The following is an 18,674-nucleotide window of genomic DNA, read 5'->3' on the forward strand; positions in this document are numbered from 1 at the left end:
AGTGGAGTCCGAGATGTTCATTTGCTTTTGTATGCATGATTTTAGTTACTTCATGTTCTTTGTTGTGTATGTCTGTTTGGCATGTCTGATCTTTGTCCCAGGGTTACATACTTTTGATTACCGCTGTAACCTTGGTCCCCTTGATTATTCTTTAACATTAACTTCAAGAAAGGAAACTCGGCGGAGCATCCAAAGATCAAAGATTTTGTTGAGGTGGGAGGAGGTTCGCTTAAACTACGGACGAAATTAACAAAATTTTCTGAAAAAAAAGGAGTTCCATCCCCGGGATCCGCTACTGGAAACTGCTTATCATTGAGTGTTACATATGCGACTTCCAGTCATATAGATCGGGATTTATCTGTCAAATTAAACTATATCAAATGAACGGGACCATATTTGCCACAATAACCCGTAACCAATGTAACAAGTCCCAATGAGTTAGTATTACATGTATGTACGTCTTGGTTTCTTATCTTTAATCTTAGACAAGTGCCAGTCATGACCATGTTAAGGTCGCTCATCATTTTACTAGTAATTTTATCACTGTTTAGTTACAAATGCTGTGTTCTCGGAATATCACAGAGTGAGTTAGAAGCTAAAGTTGACGAGTTTGTCAAAGCTGTAAGTTGTCTACTACGTAAATGTTACGGCAAGTGTTAGATCAAAATCATGAATACGTTATTTGAACTTTTATCATTTACTTTGTGTACGTTTCTCTTTTCACAAACTTCATGTTGAAATGTTAGGCCCTGGACAGGCTTTTAGTAGAACTAATTTAATGGAAACATCCCGGTCAAAAGCGAGACTGATTGATTGATTGATTGTTTTTTTTTAATGCGGTTTCGGGGACTAGGTCCATATAACGACAAGAGCATTAAATAATCTGGAAACATTAAAAATGAGATCGAAGTCGCTTTATAAAAGAATGAAATTAATTAAACAAAATGCTATTTACAAATAAAAAGGTAAATTAAAGACATAAAAAACATCTATAAACATTACTTCGATAACTTTTAGAATATTGAAAAATCAAAAAAGTATCAAAAATTACATTTTATTAAATAAATCGATGTCTTGCAAGAAATTGTTAATGGTTTTTGATGAAACGGTCTTGAACAAAACATTGTCACAGTCAAAATAATTTTGCCTGGTGTTGCCGGCAAAATCCACACAATCTAGAAGAACATGTTTGATAAAGGGGAATCGCATGGGATACATTCAGGTCGAGGATCACCAACAGGCAAATGGTCATAATTTATGTAGATCTAGAATGTTCAATGCGACATCTAGTCATAACCACTTGCTCTCTGCGATTGCCGGATGCAGATTTATGAAAGCCTAGATTGAATTTATATAGAATGGAACTTGTTACGTTCAAGACTTACGTCCCATCGGTCTTGCCACATCTGCAAAACATTTTCCTTATACAAAGTTTAAATCAGTGTATTGTAAATACGTGTCCATTATTCTTTCCTTTAATGCCTTCTTGGCAACTCTAACATTTAAATTTCCCCGAATACCAACATGACTGGGTACCGAGAGGAAAACAATTTCTTTGTCAAATTCCTGAAGTCGATCAAAAGAGTGAAGTATTTGTAAAATAAGGGTGTTTTCCAGTTTGTGGCTCTTAATTACCAAAACATTGTTTAAAGAGTCAGAGCAAATAATAAACCATGAGAGATTAGAATAAGTACTAAGGAAAGACTTGCATATTTGTTGGTGACAGACCTTATTTGATCTGGATATTTGTTTTGTATCAATAATATAGCGTTACAGTAATGTTTTGGCATTTAGAATTAACGGATATCCATAACAATCAGACGCAGATCCAAGGAAAGCGTGCCGGGCGTTAATGCCCCTAAAATGAGGGTTTTTCATGAAATCGTGGTTTTATAATTCTTCCCCAAAAAATCGTCTTGCCTCGCTTCGCTCCGCCTTTAATTGTATTTACGCCCTCTAACACGAAATCCTGGATCCACCTCTGATAATATTACTCCCGTTTCAAAGACATTAGTGTTGCTGACAATTATACTACAAGAGGAAGAAGTATGTGTAAAGTTGGAAACGTCGTCATCAGATTAACCACTCAGCCTGCAGAAATCCGACTGACAGGTGTATTAGATCGTAAAAAATGAGTTTAAAGTTATATCATTTAGATCTTTTTTCAGGGGTGGATACAGGGTTTGAGTTTAGGAAGGGGGCGTTAATTGAATTTAATGCCGTGCAAAGCAAGGCAAAACATATTTTTGGGGTGAAACTTGTGGTGAAAATTTTTTTCTTACCGATTTAGGGGGGGGGGGGCTACGCACGGTACGCCAGTCCTTAGATCCGCGCCTGTTTTTGTGTTCGTTTTCCTTAGTTTTGATGACACTATAATCTATAATATATGACTATATTCTGTATTATTATACAAACTGGTCGAAACTTCGGGTTTTTCATCGATAAATACCCAGATTGAATGTGGCCCTTCACAAGCTAATTAATTGTTAGTGTAACAGTTTTGACCTGTCTTGGTTGTAACTATTATATTTTTAGTGCAAGCCTTCCTATTGCTTTATAAGTGTTCAATATATACGTACTTCGATGCAAGCAGCTTTTTAAATTTATATCTTGAAGCGTCATGACTTTACAAGTCGCTAATATTATTAGCGACTTCTTGCACTCGTTATATCAGTACTTTACATTCGCATATGATTTGCATAATCATATATTACTACTCCACATTAAGCAGCTGATTGGTGCCGTGTTTACCGTCATAGCTTCATTTAAGATCAAAGCGTTCCTTTTAAATATCATACACATATGTTCAACAATAAATTCAATATCAAGATTTAAACGTGCAATCGGAAGCGAAGACACCTTGCATAAACTAAACATTCCTCAATATTTTACAACCCTCGTAAATTAAATGTTTTTTTCGACCCAGCTACATGTACGATGTTCTGGGTCTTTCCTTAACTACGATTTACACACTGTAGCTGATCCCGCGCGTAGTTGCAGTGCTCCGATGGAACATGTCTACCTTTTTTCGAATGCAATGAATATACTGAAAACCGTATTACAATATTCGAGAGTTTGCACTTAATTCCTTTCAGAATTGATGTTTCACTGCTTACCACAGGTAGTACTGATCTAACGTACGAAGAAAATATACTTATTTTTGATAATGTCTTCATATTTATTAAACGATCAAAAAGATTTCTGATCTAATATCACTGTTGCACAAGAACAGCGCATCCACCTGTCCACTTTATGTTTCTCATGAATTTGTGATATATATTTCTGAAACTTTTTTGTTTTCATTGTACTGTTTTTCTTTTTTCTCATTGTCATGATAAATCTAATTCAAAATTGACTTTTTTAATATTCATATTGACTTAATGCATGCTTTCAATGTTCTACTTTATGTATTGTATATTATTGTTGGGAGAAGACTTCAAAATAAATTGGTTGTAAACTAAACATGTGTCCTACGTGTGTTTTTTTTTTTTTTTGCTTGTATATGAACGGGAAGTTTGCATTAAAAGATGAAAAAATCGCTTAGCACAGTTTTACGATTCAGACACAGCGACTCGTTACAATTGACTATATAGGTCATATGCATTATCAGAAACTTGTGGGACGGAAACATTACCCGCATTTCCTGGTAACCAGTTGTTTTGGTTAAAAACATTCGGGTCATCACGGTTACGAATGAGTTTGCAGAATATTTGACGACAGTGAATTTGAAGACTTCACTCTTTGATTTATTTATTTTCATTTCATTTGTTTTTCATTCTTATACCATTTTGGGTAGATAACGCTTATAGGCTATCAAATCTATTTTTCTACATTCAATATGCACGTGGGCGCGATAACCCAAATACTAAAGTAAAGACGCTGTCAAAGCATAACATTCAGGAACCAGAAGAAATAAAAGAAAAAAAAATAATATGACAACCCGGATTTTGACAAAAATAACCCAAAAACTGGAAGAATAGGTGCACTGGAAGGGAAAGCGTCATCTGCTTTCCTCAATATTAAACCGGGATATTTTGCTATCAAGTTTAAATATTTATGCTATTGATGACAGAGTTTACAATGTCACAAAGCAAACCCAGGTCTGGCTTTAGCTCTTGTAAAGGATGGGAAAATATTGATGGCTAAAGGGTATGGAACAAAAGATGTATCTACTGGTAGTCAAGTGACCAACAAAACACTATTTGCTGTTGCTTCCATGTCTAAAGCATTCTGTGCAACTCTTCTGGTGAAGCTTTTATCGAGACACTCAAAGTAAGTCAAAGTAACGTTAATGAGCGTAGACAAATGGAGTTATCAAATCGGATACATTATATGGAACGGTCTATCGAATGTTTCTTATCATTGCAGAGACGTACTAAGTTTCCAATTGGATATTTTTAACCCTCTTGTGCATGTACGATAATAGTCAATATTAAAAGATTGATAAAAATATAATCATGCCACGAGATCCAATCAGTGGTCATTGTAAAGATATAGTTAAGAGAACAAATTTCTCAGTTTTTTTTTTTAAATATTGTTATTGTAAAATTTATTTCATATTCAAAGTAACTGCAGTATGATTTTTTTGCTGAATACAAAGTATTTAATTTCAGCATGAGTATCTATACACACGTAGCCGACATTTTACCCAATTTTAAATTTTCGACACATATTCGGACAGACAATGCCAACATAAGAGATATTTTATCCCACACGCTTGGATTTCCGCCACACAACTCTATGAGATATGACTTTAATCTCACAAGGGCTGATATAGCAAGGTAAGTAGTACGATTGAGTCATTGTAGAAGGGTTAGTAGTACAGTGTATGATAGGATCGACAGCGCAGTACGAAGCAACTTCTGCGTTACGATATGTCCGACTTAGCAAGGTTGCAATCAGAACAATAAGGCTTATGTAGCAAGTGTAGCAGTACCAAAGACAAATACAACAGGTCAGCTGTACGATTAGGCTATAATGTATCAAAATTAACCGTCCCATAAGTCCGATATAGTAAGGCTAGAAGTACGTTAAAGCAGATATAGCAAGGGTAGCGGTACGAGTGATAAGGCAAAGTTAGTATAGTACGATAATTCCGATACAAGTTTATAATTACATTTTGAATTAAGGATAGCCAAATGATATGTCTAATATAGTGATAATACAGAATGAGAAGTACGACAGTGGCCTTAAGACTCTTCTGTAGCAAAACAGTTCATATATCGAACATTTGATTTAATTTTTATGTTGTAATTTTTCCTAGGCTAATCATCTAAAATGCTTTCAATTTTATAAATTTTACTGTTTTTATAACACATATTTTTGATTTATACAAGGTGTTTTCTGTTCACCTTCTGTATTGGATTTCAACAATTTTTTTTTCAGACGCGTCCAAACAATAAAATCAGTTCATCCATTCCGAGAATCGTATTTGTACAACAATTTCATGTATGGATTGGCGACTGTTATTACTGAAAAAATTGGTGGGAAACCATGGGAAGACCTTATAACCGAAGAACTTTATCAACCACTTGGAATGGCAACGTCATCGTTTATGACAAAAGTAGATTTATCCGGCGATGTAGCTGTGGGATATAGAGGTGATAAAGTCGACGGAAGTCCAATACCTATTGACTTTGCAATCAACAGGTATATTTATTCTTCTCTTCCCTTATTTACCTTGCCGAAACGTAATTGTGCATCGATTTCAATATGGCGAGGAAAAATAGCACCTGTGCATACTCTAAAACTACAATCGGGATGTAGGTAAATATTTTTTATCGTTTCAAAAGTTTGATTGGTTTGTTTTGAAGGCATACCCAAACTGTCAACGGATGGCAAAAGACTTTAGTGTAGGGTAAAAAAGGGTTGGTAGGGTTAACGGTAGAAACATCCAGGATTGACAAACGATAACTTAAATACGGCGAAATTTGACCCTCATCCACCAACAAAAATACTTTATTATACAATAATGACTACATTAAAGCTTTTTTCTGTATTATCGCATTCACTTACAACTCATGTCATATGTTAGAATCAATATTAATTTTCTTAAATAGCTTATGTACTTACATGTATGCTATGTTTTTTCACTCGGACCAGACGATGGGGTGAGATGGGAGGGTCCACGAACATCATGAGTAATGCTGTAGACATAACAAAATGGATGTTATTCCACCTGAACAAGGGACGTAACCAAGCAGGTCAACAAATTGTTTCCGAGGACGATATGGAGGCATTGCATAAGAGACGCAACACTATTTCAGCACCTACTATTGAAAAGACATTTGCAAGATCCAAAGTTCCAGTGTCATCCTTAGAAGAGAACTACGCACTAGGATGGAAAAACGGCGTTTATAGAGATACAATTGCATGCATATAAGCGGCGGTTCCATGCGTGATTCCGGTAGTTAGACCCCCGTTTGTTGAAAATAATGTTATTATTTTAGTGCTTTTGAAGTTACTACATAGACCAATTATAGTTTGAAATCCCCTTTTTCTTGATATATTTGTTAATATGATTGATCAATATGAATGTTAGTTGAAATACGTGTACACATGTACACTCTTACTTACATACAATGGTATTATAGTTAGTACGGCATGTTTTGCAGTCTTTATACGCGTATACCTGTGTCACATTATGATTAATTAACTAAATGTACTGTAATATTTAAAAATAAATACTTCTCATTTTTAGGATATAAAGTTCTCCGACATACCGGGACGACATGGGGTTTTTCGTCACTTGTTTCTTTAATTCCGGACATGAACATCGGAATTTTCACGACAATGAGTGGAGATGACCCTGGATACACTTTCCGGTATTTATTGCACAACTATTTAGGGGACCTTCTTTTAGGCGAAGGACCATGGTTAAACTCGACCACCGTTTGTTCGTTCCCTGAACCATGGTATAGAAAACCAAGAAGTACCTACCATCCCATCAAGAAAGATTTACACCCTACAAGGGCTTTGCATTTTTATGCAGGTACTTACCACAGTAGCTTGTATGGTGATCTTCACGTGTTCCAAAACACGTCTGCTAACACATTGCAGATGAATTATGGAATAGGTACATGGCTGCTCTACCCAACATCAACAGCTGATAAATTTGCAGCAATTGGAAATAACGTCCTTTATAAAATTAGTGAGCTACATACCATTATTTTCCAAGCAGACCACTTGCACAACAAATATGCCATAGACAGTGTTAAACTTACCAGTTTTGAACCAAGAGATCCACCTGTATTTTTGAAAAGGACTAGTCACGTCAATCCTAATGTAATCGTTGGGTAGAAGGAATTAAAAAAAAATAGAATAAACGTGAAAATGATGAACGTCTTTGATCGGTTTAATCCGAGTGTTTTTACAACCGAAAACAAGACATCTTTAGCATCACGATGTCAATACTTTAATCGAAGAAAATGGCAATGTATTACCAAGAGTAACCAATGGAACCATGATTGGAATGGCAATCAAAAGAATATAGTCCAAGGATAAAGACTAGACAGGGAAACAAGACACACATAACAAGAACAAGAACAAACCGAAATTACACATACAAAGAAACAAAAGTAAATTAGTTACTCGGATTCTTCTAAGAATTGGGAGCGTGTACCGGTTGTGTAAGCGTCCTTCGCTGATTTGCTCATATAATGTCACGACCGTGGTAGATGAAAGATGAAATTTAAAGAAACCAATGATACGGTGAACAAATCGGTTCTTATGGTGCATATGGATACACGATAACGATCCATGACTTCATGATGACAACCATAAAGATTGTAATCTTGTAACAACATAACCATGTTCCAGAAGCCCAATTGTCGTAAAGCACTGTACAAAAGTCTGCGTAGTTTCCGCAAGCTCTGGCATAACGTACAAACTCAATACACAGGTGCTGAAGGAATGTTGCCATAGATGAAAAGGAAGTTGACAACACGGAATGACATATCATCCCGTTTGCCGTATAGTTTGGTAATGAGTTTTCCTTTTCCATCGATTCTTAAGAGTCGATCAAGATACATCTGTATGAGACTTGACTTCATAGGGTCTGTATATATATATATATATATGTGTGTGTGTATTGTCCTTCACCTGAAGTTCTTTGGGGTAGAAATGATTTATTAAATCCCCGAAACTAGGATTGTTTAAAGATAATTTGTCATCTATTGCAGAAACTGAGCTCAAAAAGTCTGGCTAAACAATGTTCCCACCTATTTGTTCCCATTAAAATGCATAAGAAAAGTTATAATTCTAATTTAACTATAGAGCGTGGGTTCACGCGGTCTTTGGGACCTTTAGCGAGAACTTTACGGAGCGATTCATTTTCTACATGTCTTAATCTCTCGTAATGACGCGACCGGAAGAACCATATTTGAATGGAGAGTTTTGGCAAGAACAGTCGGATGGTTCAGCCTTGAAGTCGTCAATTTTGTGCATCTGATAGGCGAAGTATACGAAATTTGTCCGAGACGGTTTTATAATGGAGGATGTTAGCCAAATTGATGGTACCTTTGTTGACAAACGAGAGTGAAAGAAATGAATGTTTTTATGCATACTATCCTTTAATACAAATTGGTTTAAAGAGTCTGTGATAACCAATTTCTAGAATATTAGCCAAAAGTATGTATAATGATGAAGTAGGCTCCCAAACTGGAATATCAAGATTGCTTTGGAATAAAAGTGTCTATGTATATACTGACTATACATATATTTGTAACATAAAATGTATTATTATCAATCATTAACATGATAAAGACCAACCAGACGGATTTTTAACAATTTATTAGTATTGCATTTCGAAATCGATAAGAAACATTTAGTTACTACAATATTAGAAAATTTATGAATATTAAACACAAAATACAGAAAATATCAAGAGGCAAAACACAATTTGAAGAGTTTGTTTCTTTCTTAGTAGACTTAGTAAAAATTGGGGGATCCTTCCTTTCAAAAACCGGTATTTTAAGAGAAACTACATCGTCATTAAAGGAGAACATAAACGTTTCAAAATTAATTATATATTTCGTCAAACCTATTGAATTGCCAAAAAATTCATCTTTTTTCTTTTTGGGATAAAGCCAACACGTTTGTATGCCATATTCTAAAATAAGCTTATTGCTATCTCCATGAGCTTTAATTTCTAAATTTCCATATGCAACATTGTGGTATGTTCCAAAATATTCCGATATAGTACGTCCTGGTTGTAAGTCTTCATTGTATTTTGGTTTGGATTTCGAATTTGTTGTGTTCTTCCATGGTTCAGGGTAGTAACAAATAGAAGAAGAGTTTAGATACGGTTCAAATCGGTTGTACAAATCAAATATAAAGTTATGCAATGTTTGTCTATATAAATAGCTCGGGTCATTTCCTGTCATAACGGTGAAGATTGCCAAGTCGTTGTCCGGAAAGACTGACAACAGTGCTCTGTATCCAAATGTTGTTCCAGAGTGTACGATCATGTCATAACCTGAAATTTATATAGTAAGCATGATATTTTTTATCTTCTACTTGTTGATAATAGTCTTATTTTAGAAACGCACTCTAGACGCTTCTGACGATCCTAACAAGTAAAAAGTCTTTATAATAAAATAGTTTACCTACAGTTCTGTATGGTAGTGAATTGTGGAACAATTACACTCAGAAAGATTTATGCAAACTGAACACTTTCCAATACTTTATTGTCAAACACATTCAAGGATTTAACAGAAGGACACGATCCGACATTTGTGAAAGCATATTGGATTTACCTCGCATTCCAGTCGTAGTCAATAAGCGAAAACTGATGTTTCTACAGAAATTGTGTACCATCAAGACACTGATACACTCGCTAAACAAGTGTTCATCTACAAACTTTTTCAATATTTTCATCACCCATTAAGGAAACAGATTGGATTCATACAGGACATAATAATATTTTACACAAATATGATTTCCTGCAATACCTTTTGAACTATATATATACTCCGTCTAAGTTATCATGGAAAAACATTGTTAATACTGCCATCAATACCTCTGAACTAAATAAGAAAATGTTTAGAATACAGTGTGATAATGACTTAGCAAGATTTAGGGAACTAATAGACTAAGGCAAATTATAGACATTTCTATTTTGATTAACATTAATTTTTTCCATTTGCATTATGTAATTGTATTTATATGTCATATCTCCTTTTGGAGGAATTAAAGTTATGTATGTATGTGTGTATCCCTCTAAAAAACTGCAACCTTGAAAATTCGAAATAAGTGGATCATACAAATGCAACGTAATCCGATTGTCAAACTGTGCTCGATTTTGAACATGTCTTGGATTTTCAATAGTCTTGTCTTCAGTGGTAAGCAGGAAAGGAAACGAACGCCTGTCGCCGTGTTGATCTATATCTGACTTGTCACAATGAGCAAGACTGATTTAATAAATCATATATCGTAAATAGAGTAATTTGTTGTAAACTTATTTTACCATTTGGCAAAACCCAAATACAAGTCTCATAAGTAATAATGAAAAATCCAGTTTCTTAGATTATCAGTAAGACGTCAGATATAACAATATCTATCCATTGTAGGAGACGAGTCACGTGATTCCGTAACAAGTCGTTTACTTTACTTACAACCTAAAACTTTTCATTCAAAACTGATCGTTAAAATAGGCGCATAAACAGCAATGGAGGTATGAAAAGACGCATTTGTTAGACGATAAATAATCTTCAAACAAACCACCCGACATTGGTACTCAACAATACGCAAGGAACCGGTGTGAAACTTATCAGAAATACTATAAAGAATTCCGTGATTTTCACTCCAGGAACCAATTCCATCTTTACACAACGTAATAGGTGTGTAAAAGGTTCTAATTGCATTATTCTGTTAATCAGAGGTTATTCCTTGAAACATGTGCACAGCATAGCGACTTTGTAATATCTATATGATTGGTAACATTCTCAGCGAATAAATATAGGTATTTTTATACACAATTTATTTATTGAAAATTCCCTACCTCTATAAAACCCTCTCCTCCAGCCTAATGCATAGCTAGTTTGACTGTTTGTAACGGGAAACACAGGTTTCTGGAAATATGTTTGTGTGTACGAGTTGTCAATAATATTCTCCGCTCGAATCAAATGATTATATGCTTTTTCAGAAATTAGCCTCTTTCCATTAGGTAGTTTCCCACCATTGAGCCAAACTTTCATCCAATTCGTCATATCATGAGATGTAGACATCACACACCCACTTCCACAAAGTATTGCCCAATGTCTGGTAATCAAAAACTACATACGGTACCATTAAACAATCTAACAATGGCAATATATTCTTGACGGAGAAGCAAGAATTATGATATATATTTTCTGAAGGTTGTTCATACTACTTCAATTTAAATAGGTAATAAATCCGCTTTTGACTACATCTGTTTTCACAAGTGAACAATGAAAAATTCTGAAATTCAGCAAATGATTCTTCAGTGTACCGCTCATTGGGAAGAAACGCTATATAATACTCAATTTGAATGGTATATAATTTTAAAAATCATACTAAAGGTGAGGATGTCCTATATAAGAAGAAAAAAAACTTTAGTTGCATTCATATCCTCACCTTGAAAAGTTGAATGGTACTGGTTTTAACTCTCCATAATATTCAACATAACCATGAGCAAGATCTATTTTATCCGGATCAACTTCCGTCATAAATGTCGATGATTTCATACCGAGGGGTGTAAACAAATGATTTCTTACTAAATTCTCCCAACTGTCTCCTCCTATTTGTTCAGTAATATATGTTACAAGTCCATACATAAGATTACTGTAGAAATAACTGTCACGAAATCCGCCAGCTGGTTTTAGGTACTTCAACCGTCTATAATAAATAACATTAGTGAAGCATGCAACAAATAGGCTTGACAGGACGTTATACAGTTTCATGATATTATATTAAATAATAAAAACATACACTTATTCTGAAAATTGTCAGACTTTGGATTACTTGCTTGATCCCACCGCATGTACACCAACGGAGATTTGAAAAAGTCTTTGGGTATGGTAAAATACCTCATTTATAAACACAGTTACGGCTAAAAAGTCATTACTCACAGAGGCGAGACAATGCCGAATTCACCTATCGTATTTATCATATTTACCTCATTTAATTGAAAATATCTTTTTAGTGTTGGTGTTTCAAAATTATATTTTACGCATAAACATTTACTATGCAAGACCATTTTACATTTTATCATACAAATTACAGTGAGTTGACCATGACTTCTGATGGAAGAGCCTTAATACCAGTTTGGCTAAATGGGTTTACATTGCATCTGTTGAATTAGGGAAAATGGACCTTAGGGGTGCACTATACAGTTACATTAAGGCGCACTGTTTCGCACACCAATTTACCCCCGTCAAATTTTGTAAAACTTAAAAGTTGAAATTTTGTGGATATATTGTTTAAATGTAGTTATGCATTTATACATAGACAGATGTAATATATGTAATGGTAAACAGGTGTAATTTATGGGAAGAATGGTATCCGGAAGGTTTCAGTCCCCTGCCGTATTAGGTTCTCTCCTCAGCATCAGATGGCTGATTTTCAAAATACCTTATTTCGCACAAACTTTTGGAACTAAAATTGTGAGAGAATGAATTGAAAAGGGTCTTATTGTTTTTACCCCTTTTCCACCTTCTCCATGCATGCTTACATCCTGTGGTAGTGTCCAAGTGCCTGATATTTTATAAAACATAGTATTTGGCTGTTAGTTTTGGAAAGGCACCCCTAATTTGTACTAAAACTCAGAAATATTTTTTTCAATATGTTACCATGGCTACTGGATTTTATAACAATAATCACTAAATTACTTATAAATGACTTGAACCTCTACACACCAAGGATTTCATATATATGCACCTTTCTTTATGACAAAACACTAGAAATTTCTGTGCGGACTGCCTCAAAACAGCTTTATTTCAACAAAATGAGACAAAAATTTCAGAAATGACCTAACTGTATTGTACTACCTAAACTCTGTGGTCATCTAAATAGACATATTAAATTGCAGTAGGATAATTTTTCCTTCACATGGACAAACTCACGTTAGGTGTTTCAGTGTGTGACCACTGGAGTGTGATAGAACAAAAAGACCCCCAGTACTGGAAGTCAGTATTCATACGTTCAAATGCTTTTCTCCCATTCGTTATACATTCTTGAGAAGTTAACGTTACATGTAATCATATTTTAGAGGAAAATAAGTCATGACACATTCTGGATAATGTGAACATCATGTTCCAAATTTTGCAATTTTTAGTGTTTTTTATCACATTAGCTTGTGCAGATTTTCTAAATCTTTTTTTTATTATTTCATTTATGTTGATGACAAAAAAAAGTTATACAAAATTCTAATATAACGTCTTCATACCGTCAAACAGTATACAGTTGTATATCGGTACAACCCTGGCCACCTTAAGCACCTGCGCACTGTCTCTCTTTCTATCGCTGTCGCTTCGAGACACTCGTTTATAAACGTTTGCGCGATGATTTAACGACTGAGAGGTTATCTAATACTATACTGATACTGATACTTATTCAAGAGATGGTTTACTTGGATATTTCTTAATTAATCCAACTCCCACACGGGGGAGGTTAAACGGAACAGCCATTTTTCTTTGCTACGCCTAGGGAAATTTTGTCACAAAAATTACCGTATTTTTCATATTAGAAAAGAAATAATTCCCCCGAGGGTTGATTTGTACTCATTTTAACATGGGTTTGGCATTTATATTCTCATTTAACACCTCGCTGTCGCTCGAATATAAATGCCGTACCCATGTTCAAATGAGTACAAATGTACCCCCTCCATGAATTATTTCTCAATTAAATGATGCAGCTTTAGTCATTCACCACTAAGTCAATGTTATATTCAACTATCATCCGGCCAAAGTTATAAGCAGCTGAAGCTTTTTCATACATTATGTATTTTTCCTATAGGTAAAATCAGCTGTTTAATTGTTTAAATTAACGAATGTGTCTATTTGAATGAACTGGTATTTACCTTGGGCTATTCCAGTTCAACAAGATCAGTTCATCCAGGAAATCCACTGTAAATGTAACAACAGCCTCTACAAACAGACCGGTGAAAGCGAAAACAATTCCAGTAACCAATCCGCAAGACATGCTCATCGTTGGTCGATGATTAATTCTTAACATTTATGATAGGTAGATGTAATTTCTATGGTTTTTTTATGGAATATTTAGCACGTCAACATTTAGATCTTATTTCTATGATATTGGAAAGTCCCCGATGTGTTGCAATGGTAGGCATAAAAAAATAAACTTACTCTACTAAGTTAGCACGTGTCAGATTATTATTCATCCGTATTCGGTTGTTTCCAGGTATTCCCATGCGATGCGATAGGAGATCACGTAATGTGGCGTACTTAGAGCGTATAAGATCGTAGAATAGGTCATGTTTGTCTAGCACGGTACTCACTTTAGTGTCAAGGCTATAACTGTAAACAAAGTAAGAACATGTAAATTCTGTTGTCATTCATGTAGCTCCGGGCTGCTACTGTAATTAACTTCCAGATGTAAGAACGCTATCGTAGGATGTCGTCTAATTATCATGAGTTCTTAATGAGTATTACACTTCAGATATGTGTGTATTAATGTCGGAACTTATTTTAAATAACAAAAACTACTAAAAGCTTACGAGGACGACATGAAAATGTACCTCTCGGAATATAGACAGATTTTTTTAAAGAACTAAGTTTAATGTCCTTAAAAAACATAAAAAAAAGTATAAAATTATTACCTGACTTCCATCGAAATAACGTACACGACACATATATACACATTTTGTACTTACTTCATTTTTTCTTCTATCAGTTTTAGCAATAATGTGCTTGCAAAAGCTTTCGAGAGCGATGCTAATCCAAACACTGTATCAGCCGTGACACTTTCGTTACTTCTTAGTCTTTTAACACCATATCCACCTTGAAACAACACTTTATTTGATTGAACAACGGACACTGATAGTCCGACAATAGAATCTGATTTACATTGCTGTGTTTCTGCCAGGATTTGCTCCAGTTTCGCTTCACAGTCTGTACAAGTAAGAACGATGTTTTGATCCATCAATATTAATGAAATTGCTAAAGAGAGTATGAACATTTTAAAACTGAAACTATGATTTCACGGTCAAATATGTCGTAATAAATGTCAAACAGTTTACCTCTGCTTTGTCGTACTGGAGATAACAGCATGCCTAGATTCTATTATTAGACGACGGACTAAAGGTTATTGATGTACTTATCATCAAAGCATCCCAACCATTACTGTACTTGTGGTAAGATGTCGAATCTTATATTATCCTTGTATCTTGTTAAAAGAGGCTGATACAAACAATAATGTATATAATTGTTTATCATAACTGTTGCTATTAAATAACCGTCCACCTAAGAATCCCGCAGGGGTTGATTTGTTGTTTTAGAAGTGCATCTCTTAAAAACAGACAGAAGCTTAATATGATTAGTGATGCATGGATTTTTTAATCCAATGTTATGTATTGGGGTTTTAAGCTGGTTTGCCCACATTTAATTACACCAATTATCAATTGTTAAATGAACCCAAAAAAGGGTTTACTGACCATAAGATTGTATTGTTCCAAATATATGGGTGTCATATTTGTATTTCTGTGTATGCAGAAGATTTTGTTTTCACTGTGTAGTATCTTTTTAATATATAAATGTACAAAAAGATGAATATTATATCTTTATATACTTTACTAATACTTCACTGAGGTAATTACAATTAATTTGAACAATAAATTTAACAATATTGAAAAGTAATGTACTATTATATCAGACAATCATTAGCACATATAAATTATTGAAACACAATTTAAGACACATAATTTTTAAAACAAAATATATGAAGCAGTAGCACTATACAAAACAATGAATTTACAAATTATGCATATTTCATCACAAAATATATTTAAATAAGCACTGATTCATATCACTCAAATACAATATTTACCATGTCAATCAGAAATCAGTCTTTCAGAAGTAGATGGCATGCTGCGTCGGCGTAGTCTACCACGTTGATGAGTCTTTGCTGGTACCTGTCTTTGAGTAGCTGAATTCTGGTGTCTATCACAATGTATCTGCGTCTTTATGGTGGGCGAACTCCTGATCCTGCTGCGTACTGGATGATGGTGCATTCTCTATGATCTAGTACATGTTTTGGTGGGCATGCTGAACTTTCTTCTTGATCTTGTTGTGCAAGCCTTCCAGGTGGGTGGTGGTGCGGGCTCCCTCGGTATGGTAGTGGTTCCATAAGATACGAGGTCCTTCAACCCAAAACTATGTCGCATAGTCCGTGAATGATGTTGTGTCAGGTACGTTGTCAGCTTCTGCGAGGTCTTCAAGTGCGTTGAGCCATATGTCTTCAACTAGGCGTTGTGGCGGACCATGGAAATACCAAAAAATACCCCGAATAGACCCTTTTGTGCTAACAATGGGTTAGTCGATGAACATGCGTACAGCATTCTCAATAAACATTTCCACGAGGAAAATTCTTTTGTTCTACTCATGCCCTACCTCGCGGAAGTGTATATTGAGCATGCTCATCAACTTAACACAAAAGGGTCTATACCCCATAATATCAAGAATACCTCAAAATATACAGTTGAACCTCCAAATTGATTGAAATATGTTTTATTTGATGAAAGATAATGGTTTTATTCAGTTTTTTTTTTTCTTGATTTTTTTTTCGACTAACACCCGGAAATTAATGTGACCTGTTACGCAATGCTAATTATGATTGATAATCGATATTTTCTTTGATGTATGTTGACTTCGATCACGTCTCTGTATCAATAAATCGAAGTATTCAAGAAAATGTTTGCAATTTCAACAAATAAGTTTAGCGCTGGACACGCGCTGCATTAACCTTTGATGTCATGGTCAGATCTACAATGTTCGGTCAAGCGAATCCAGATGTGTGGCGATAATTACGGCGGTAATTTCGGTTATAGGTTTTATTGTTAATTATATCTATCTTCTATTGAAAAGTTATTGTGCGAAAATATTTGTTTATACGATGATTTGTGACTAGTTATTGTTAGATGTTGATGATTTGCTCACAGGTAAGATATTCTCGATGTAGAATAAATGCAATACCGAAGATCAAATATAGATCAAATTACTCCAGCAATGCTGGAGGTTGTCTGGCAAGCTATTTTCTGACTTGGTGCCATCCTAACCTCTATAGCATCTGACACGTTGAAGGCCATCGCAAATGTGAATTAGCTAAACGTGTTTTTTGAAATATTTGAAGTCTTTTATTTACCTGAAAGAAGTATAATCTACCGGAAATCGAGCGATAACAATCATAAATATTTGTTAAATACCTAGAAAACATTTGTAATGAAGACAGTTGTCAAAATTACCAGCAATTTTGAATTAGGTCACTAATTTTACGGAATACAATATGTTTTTTGACAAAACGAACTTGAAGTTGGTAAAGGCAATTCTTTGGTTGATTTGATTTGTTCGTTTCGCAAATTTTAATATCCGTTATTTTATCAACCGGAATTACACACTCATCAAGGCTAGAAACCGCTAATTCCACTTCCCATAGGTTTCTATGCTAATTTCACAATATTCAATGGCTTCTCTGGACTTTACCTTAACTTTAACCTACAGAGGACTATATATCAGCATGATTCTACATATGTCAGCTCACAATCCTCAGAATGGCATGTGAGGTTAGCAGACCTGCAGTGCAGTATTGGTCACCGGAAGTGAAGTGTCTATAAATAGCATGGGAAATCTCAGTGTTTTCACAAGATAGGGGTATATTTAGAAATCATTATGGAGATTAGGCTTCACATCACAAGAAGCAAAATGCACCTATAAATTGTACAGAAATGTTTTTCCTTTCAGAAACTGTTTATTTTTTTTTAAATAAGATGAGAACTTTTTTCACAGCACTATGAGGAACAGGGGTAATTTCTGCGTAGGACTATTTTTGCCTACGTTCTAAATGCTCATTGGTTGAATTGGTGGTCTGTAACCGAAAACGCTAAAACCAAAGACGAAGTTCATTTTAACTGCTTTTATAAAGGATTCACTGGGTTAATTAAGTAAATATTTTGGTTCGATTGAACTTTAGAAAGTTAGCCAACAGTCCGAGTTAGAGTTTTTAAATGTTTTATTTATAATTTGTGAGAGGAGTTTTTGGTATGTTATATTCTCTGCACGTTTTGTATCTTTAGTTAGCTTACCATCATGACCCGCTCTTGTAACATCGAGCGTTACGTATACTTATGTTAATTGTGAATCATTGCACCATCTATATAACAGCATAATAAACGATATTTTTAGAACAGTGGATTAAATATTCAAAATAGTGGAATGCCTAGCTCCTGTTAATTATTTGGTTGACTTTTTCCGGACTGGTACTTTAACAGTTGAACAACGTGTCCCCAGTTGTTTACACCAAAATATTTCTGACTGGAAATCCCTCGTAGAAACTGTATTAACAAGCAAAGATTTTGGTAAACCCATCTCCTTGGGTAATTCATTTTTAATGTTAACATGAAAATTATGAAGAGACAGTAAAATATACACAAAATGGAAGTATGTTTCTCTTTCCACAGACAAGTACAAATTTTAATTTTGGCT

The 18,674-nt window shown here is 34.6% G+C and overlaps 2 protein-coding genes across 4 annotated transcripts; one reads left to right on the plus strand and one right to left on the minus strand.

Moving 5' to 3' along the window:
- Window positions 1–465: 465 nt before the first annotated feature.
- LOC148621758 (uncharacterized) lies at window positions 466–7,336 on the plus strand. The gene is made up of 6 exons (XM_088576439.1): window positions 466–621; window positions 4,073–4,272; window positions 4,614–4,781; window positions 5,386–5,649; window positions 6,103–6,360; window positions 6,699–7,336. Exons 1-6 carry the CDS (start codon window positions 499–501, stop codon window positions 7,297–7,299), a joined length of 1,614 nt encoding a protein of 537 aa, XP_088432565.1. The 5' UTR covers window positions 466–498; the 3' UTR covers window positions 7,300–7,336.
- A 1,437-nt stretch (window positions 7,337–8,773) lies between these two features.
- Window positions 8,774–15,449, minus strand: LOC148621759 (gigasin-6-like). Of its 3 annotated transcripts, XM_088576435.1 has the most exons (5): window positions 14,852–15,435; window positions 14,325–14,495; window positions 11,596–11,856; window positions 11,000–11,259; window positions 8,774–9,475 (listed from the first exon to the last, which is right to left on the minus strand). In XM_088576435.1, the coding sequence occupies exons 1-5, from the start codon at window positions 15,154–15,156 to the stop codon at window positions 8,832–8,834; spliced, it is 1,641 nt and encodes a 546-aa protein (XP_088432561.1). In that variant the 5' UTR covers window positions 15,157–15,435; the 3' UTR covers window positions 8,774–8,831. The 3 variants fall into 3 exon arrangements, with proteins under 3 accessions (XP_088432561.1, XP_088432564.1, XP_088432563.1); XM_088576438.1 differs by lacking the exon at window positions 11,000–11,259 and having other exon boundaries at window positions 14,852–15,449; XM_088576437.1 differs by lacking the exons at window positions 14,325–14,495; window positions 14,852–15,435 and adding an exon at window positions 14,039–14,237.
- Window positions 15,450–18,674: the final 3,225 nt, after the last annotated feature.

The sequence above is a fragment of the Perna viridis genome, chromosome 3 (genome assembly GCF_037379345.1).
Source record: "Perna viridis isolate PV_CMFRI_1.1 ecotype Kerala chromosome 3, ASM3737934v1, whole genome shotgun sequence".
NCBI lineage: Eukaryota > Metazoa > Mollusca > Bivalvia > Mytilida > Mytilidae > Perna > Perna viridis.

What these genes read in the sequence shown, in the direction of transcription:
- LOC148621758 (XM_088576439.1), top strand. Translation starts at nt 499, where the DNA reads ATGACCATGTTAAGGTCGCTCATCATTTTACTAGTAATTTTATCACTG. An exon ending in TTGACGAGTTTGTCAAAGCT is followed by an intron (nt 622 to 4,072) that starts GTAAGTTGTCTA and finishes TATTGATGACAG; the next exon opens with AGTTTACAATGTCACAAAGC. An exon ending in ATTGACTTTGCAATCAACAG is followed by an intron (nt 5,650 to 6,102) that starts GTATATTTATTC and finishes CACTCGGACCAG; the next exon opens with ACGATGGGGTGAGATGGGAG.
- LOC148621759 (XM_088576435.1), bottom strand. Translation starts at nt 15,156, where the DNA reads ATGTTCATACTCTCTTTAGCAATTTCATTAATATTGATGGATCAAAAC. An exon ending in GTACCATTCAACTTTTCAAG is followed by an intron (nt 11,260 to 11,595) that starts GTGAGGATATGA and finishes TTTGATTACCAG; the next exon opens with ACATTGGGCAATACTTTGTG. An exon ending in GAGGAGAGGGTTTTATAGAG is followed by an intron (nt 9,476 to 10,999) that starts GTAGGGAATTTT and finishes TATAAATTTCAG; the next exon opens with GTTATGACATGATCGTACAC.